At 49.8% G+C, this 5728-nt stretch overlaps 1 protein-coding gene across 1 annotated transcript; it reads left to right on the top strand.

Annotated features, from left to right (window-relative positions):
* Nucleotides 1-612: 612 nt before the first annotated feature.
* On the top strand, nt 613-3357 carry IUM83_19390 (suppressor of RNA silencing; the record flags this gene model as incomplete). Its single annotated transcript, XM_067944437.1, has 1 exon — nt 613-3357. One exon carries the CDS (start codon nt 613-615, stop codon nt 3355-3357), a length of 2745 nt encoding a protein of 914 aa, XP_067785822.1.
* Nucleotides 3358-5728: the final 2371 nt, after the last annotated feature.

The raw sequence follows: 5728 nt of genomic DNA, 5'->3' as shown, positions 1-5728 counted from the left end.
GCTGTTTGAGGTTTGCATGTGATAACTTAGGGTGCACGGTGGTCCTTCCCCCGTGGACTCTGATTGGCTGCATATGGAAGGAATTGTGCACCGTACTGTGTACCGTGTAACCTATGGTCCATAAGTTATGGAAGTTCCATAAGCCACAAGCCAGTACTGTACTGGACAACGTTCATGTACTTATTTTAATAGACCGTTTTATTCCCCAAAATTGCTGTCTCGTCGTCATGAGCGCTGAAATCGCTTAACCAGCTTTCTTTTTGATTTTGAACAGAACTGTAGCTACATTGACTGAAACATGAAAACATATACCTACTGTCAGTCCAGTGAGGAGTGCTGTATCCTTCGTTTCTATTTTCCACTGCAGTACTGTACGTCCAATATGGGCTGCCAAGACTATTCCGTTGTGTCCTCTCGATCCCCACTTTTGTGCGCTAACGACAATCCCAGATGTCGTTTTGACATCCGGTCCAGGAACACGCCGCCGGGTGTTTCTATACACTTATAATACATATTATATCCTGTCCTGGTTGGTGCAGCTCCTCGATTCGTTCTAGGTGCACTACAGTGATATGCTCACTCATTTCGCGTTTTGGTGTTGTGAGAGTAACCATGACCCAAGTCCTCTGGGCCGCGGTTCTGGCTGCTGCTGCTGTCCTCACCAACGCCGATGCATTTTTCGTCACAGACTCGAAGCTCTCGCTCCGTTCCGACCCGTCCGATGTCTACTTCAACCGATTTCTGAGCGTCGACGATGAAGAACGAGCGGGGGTGTACTTCTCCATCGTCGAGAAGGCGAAATATCTGTGGCAGCCTTCCGTCTCGGCCCAACAACTCTCGAAATGGGTCACAATCGGGAAACCAGCCAAAGATGTCTTCGTGCGGTTGGGGTTGACCAGGGTGGGCGAGAAGCTGTTCGAGACGCCGCAGTTTTTCACCTGGGCCAAGTACGTGGACAATTCAGCCAGAACATCCAAGGCGCCAGCGATGATCCCGACCCTGAGGGCCCAGTACGGCGACGACGCCCTCGCTCGGATGATCGTTGCAGCCAAGACGACGGGGAATGCGGATGCCAAGAAGTTGGCCACTAGATTAGAAGGCGAACAACTGTACGCCTGGGCGGCCAAGGGAAAATCTCCGGACCAGGCGTTCACCTTCTTCAAGCTCAACAAGGCGGGGGACGACCTGCTCTCCAGCCCGCAGCTGACCACGTTGAAAAACTACCTCGGGATCTTTAACAGTAAGAACCCCGACAAGAAGACGACGCTGATCGCGACCATGGTCAAGAGCTACGGCGACGACAGTGTGGCCAAAATCCTTCAAGCGGGGATGAAAGTGCCAGACACTGCAGCCGACGCCAGAAGGCTCGATACCGAGCTGGTGGAGCTCTGGCTGGCCAATGGCAAGTCCACGGACGACGTCTTCAAGCTGCTGAACCTCGACAAGGCGGGGGACAAATTGTTCAGCAACCCGCTCTTGGTCACGTGGACCAAGTACATGAACGCATTCAATGAGAAGAACCCCAGCAGCCCAGCCTCTCTGACCGCAACATTGGCGGCGCACTATGGAGACAACGGCGTCGCAGCGATGCTCAAGTCACAAGACGTCCACAACATTTTAGCGAAGATCAATACCGAGGTGACACTGTTTGACAACCCGCACTTCCTCTTGTGGGTCCAGTTCGTGGACGACCCGAGAAAGACCCGAATGGCGACGTCTCTTATGACGTCCCTTACCGTGAAGTTCGGCGACGAAGCGCTGATCAAAATGATCGAAGCGGCCAAGAAGGTCTCCCAGACGAAGGACGTGGCCACGAAGCTCGAGACGCAGCAGTTCCAGTACTGGGCCGCGATTAGGAACCACCCTGACAATGTCTTCAAGCTGTACGCGCTCGACAAGGCCGGAGACGACCTCCTCTACAACCCACAGCTGGCCACGTGGTCCGACTACCTCAAGGTCTTCAACAAGCAGAACGCTAAGGAACAGACGACTTTGGTCGCAGCCATGAGCAAGAGCTACGGCGACGAAGGCGTGCTTAAGATGCTCGAAGCCTGGAAGAAGGTCCCTGGTACGGCCAGAAACGCCAAGAGGCTCGAGTCCGAGCAGATGCAGCGCTGGCTCCGGATGGACCCCGACGACGTCTTCAAACTACTGAATCTCGACAAGGCTGGAGAGAAGATGTTCAACAGTTTGTCGTTGAACGCTTGGGGGAAGTACCTGAGTGCCTTCAACGCGAATAATCCGGACAAGAAGACGAATTTGATCGCAACAATGACCACGCACTACGGCGACGAAGGCGTCATTGGCCTGCTGGAGGCGGCCAAGAAGGTGCCGGGCTCGGAAGCGATCGCCACGAGACTGCAGAGCGAGCAGCTCCAGTACTGGTTGAGCATAGGCAAAGAGCCAAAATATGTGTTCGACCTGTTCAAGCTTGACAAGGCGGAGGACAAGCTCTTGGATAGCCCTCAGTTCAGCACTTGGGCCAAGTACTCGGATGACTTCTTCAAGAACGGCGACTTGGATGCCGCTGCCTTCAAGTCGATGCACTCTTCCTACAACGACGAAAAATTGGTCACGATGATCCTCGCCGCAGAGAAGAACCCAAGTACGAAAAAGATCGCCCACTGGACGGAAGAAAGCCTGTTTAAGGGCTGGATGGTAAGGATGACGCCAGGCGACGTTTTCCGGGGCCTGCATCTCGAAAAAACCAAGAACAAAGTGTTCGAGACTCCACTGTTCGGCTACTTTCAGAAGTACATGGATCGTAAAACTGAAGGGATGCGCGATAAGGATAGTATGATGATCTCGGCGATGACGAGTGGCTTCGGCGACGAGGACCTGGCATTGGTTCTCATCGCAGCGAAGAAGGTCCCGAGCACAGAAAAACTCGCTACCAAGCTTCAGGCCGGCCAGATCCAGTTATGGCTAGCCGACAAACAGAAGACGCCTGAACATGTCTTCAAAAGAGTTTTATTTCTGGACAACTCAGTCGACGACATCCTCACCAACCCGTTGCTTAACACTTGGGCCAGTTATTTGGAAGCATTCAATGCGAAAAGGCCCCTCAGTGAAAGAGAGTCGATGGTCAGCATCTTTAGAGCTAGCTTTAGCGATGAGGAGCTGGTCACGATGCTCATCGCAGCAAAGGAAGTCCCAAGTACGAAGAAGATGGCCACGGACTTGGAGGCGGCGCTGCTCAACCAGTGGGTTACAGACAGAGAGCCTCCGGCAGCCGTCTCCAAGATTCTAACCTCAGGAGGAGTGGAGGATAGCACGAAGGCAAAGCTTCTCGAAACATATTCGGCCAAATTCAAGGAGAAATACGGAGGAATGTCCATTTCAGAGGTAACGAGGTGATCTTTTACAGATAATACTTCTACGTAGTGCTTACACTTCAATACCGGGTAGTTTTCGGGAATGTCGCTTACCCAGGCAGTCATCCGCGTCGAAATGCTTCCCGACAGAATCGATCGGCTTAGCTTCTGCGACAACACCGATTTTTTTTTTCACGCCGTCATGCTTTGTCTAAAACATTACATGTACTAAACTCGCGAGCTGCATGTACACCACAGTACAGTATGAACATGACCCGAGATTTCCAGGTAGGTTGGCCGCGGAGGTTTAAGACAAAACACGAATTTATCTACGGTGTATGAAGCTGCTACGCAGCATATTTCTTACCGAAATAAGTACCGAACATGTGTAGAACAAGTTTAGTGTAAGCGACGTCAGTATCCTGGGATTGTAATTCTTCACTGATTGCAGAACGGCCCGATTCCAACGAGTGCTGGCGTGAATTCAACGACCACGCGCTCTACAGAATGGATTCGTACGTGTTGAGCAGGTAGCAAAAGCACAGTTTTGCCAAATTTGTCGCCATCAGTCACAAAACGATTGGTGACGACCCCGGCGTCCGAAATCGCAGTACTCCCGGGTCGTCTGGGTCGTCTTCACAATGCAGAGCCCTTCAAAAGGGGATTTCGGCTAATTGTTGTTGGTTAGAGATCACGTGCGGTGCATCTGGGATGCAAGGTGAGACCACAAACAAAAGAAGCGTGAATCACATCACGCAGCGTGATATTTGCAAAATCTCCACTCTGATTCAAAGTCGACGAAATTTTCAGACCCATTACTCCACCTGGCATCCAGGACGTAAGACGTTTTAGTCCAGGAACCAAAAATGCGTCGAAGTTACCTTGTGTTGCTTCTCGCCGTTGTACATGTACGTGCACTTGTGGTGAGGTGTCGGCCAGCTCTGATCAGTCGAAGCCTGTCCGTTCTGATGATACTGGCCCAAAATACAACACCGGCAGGGTATTGCGGAGCCACGAGCAAATTGGAGATGACATTGGCGACGAAGAGAGAGTCCTTGGCAGCACGCTTAAAAAACTGATTGGCTCACGAACAAGGCATTTAAACTCGATCTCTATAAGAAGTGGGAAATCCAGAAGAAGGTAAAGACGGATATCTTCCACTGGCGAGGCGAAGTTGTTGTTCGACAACCTCAATTTGTTCAGGAAGAGCCCTGCATCCTCTGTGAAGGTGAAGAAGCCTCAGAACGCAAAAAAAAATGGCTCGTTGTAGCGCGATTCAAGGCGTCCGCACCATCGATGACGAAGGAAACGTTGTCCACAAGGTGGTAGGTTTCAACGCGAAAGCGTGAAATTGCAGTATTAGGGCTTGGAAATTGCAGTACTATCCGATAGGGCCGCGGGGGCTGAGATAGCAGAAAAATTAAAGCAATCTTCTGACATCAGTTAGAAGTTTGCCGGCGTTCAACTTTCGCGACCTCCTGCATTAGCTCTACCAAAGCGAAAACAACACACTACATACAACTATTATACTTGTTTTTTTAGCCGTTTGCATGCGACTTAAGCACCGCGGTTGCGGTGCCAGCGCCATGAATAGCTCGATATCTAAATAATTCATTGTGGGGTTAATGGCAACGCACATGCCTATAACTTTACTGCCTTCGCGCTGCCAGTATAAAATACGAAGGGCTTGCGAACTACAAATTTTGTACTTCATTGAAGTAGTTTGCTTTGTCGGCAAACAAATCTACCCTCTGTACTTCATTACTTAATACGTCTAAGTACTTTTTACTATACCGTATCATCATACGGCTCGCACGAGCGTTTCGATATCTAAGAAGCTCCTTTCCTCACTGCGTATCGTGGGTAACAGATATTGTCTAAAATGCATTTTGATAAACAATATTCATCCGCGACCAAAGCGACTGGGTACATGGGCTACCGATAGAAAACAACAGTTGTTGTCGCTTTCAAGAATTTGCACACTCTTTTCGTTTCCTAACTCGTCGTTATGAAATGACAAAATCGTTATATATCGATAAGTAAATCGTCTATCAAGCACGATGTAGCGGCCACATCTTATTGTGCCTTGCATGCTTTCTGTCTAAACAACGACGTAATTCGTTGTTTTAGTTCATCATGGCGATAAGCCCATCATTGAGTTAGGAGGCTAACTTGTCGATTTAAGATAGAATAGCTGCTAAGACAACGAGTTAACGTTGAGTTATGCCTACTTTCGTTGAATGGCTGGAGTAAATCCGACAATACTACGGTCCTGACATTCTAACTCGCTCGCTTCGTCTGATTGCTTTTCAGTCGATCATGATATCGATTGACATGCGCTTGCGATCTATCGTACTAACCTACCTCGACGATATTGATCTAACGGTTGTGGCTTCAGTGATGGGAGTGTCAAC

Source organism: Phytophthora cinnamomi (assembly GCF_018691715.1).
Source record: "Phytophthora cinnamomi strain GKB4 chromosome Unknown Contig75, whole genome shotgun sequence".
NCBI classification, from domain to species: Eukaryota; Oomycota; class Peronosporomycetes; order Peronosporales; family Peronosporaceae; genus Phytophthora; species Phytophthora cinnamomi.
The sequence above is the reverse complement of the archived record's forward strand: the minus strand, read 5'-3'. Positions and strand labels throughout refer to the sequence as shown.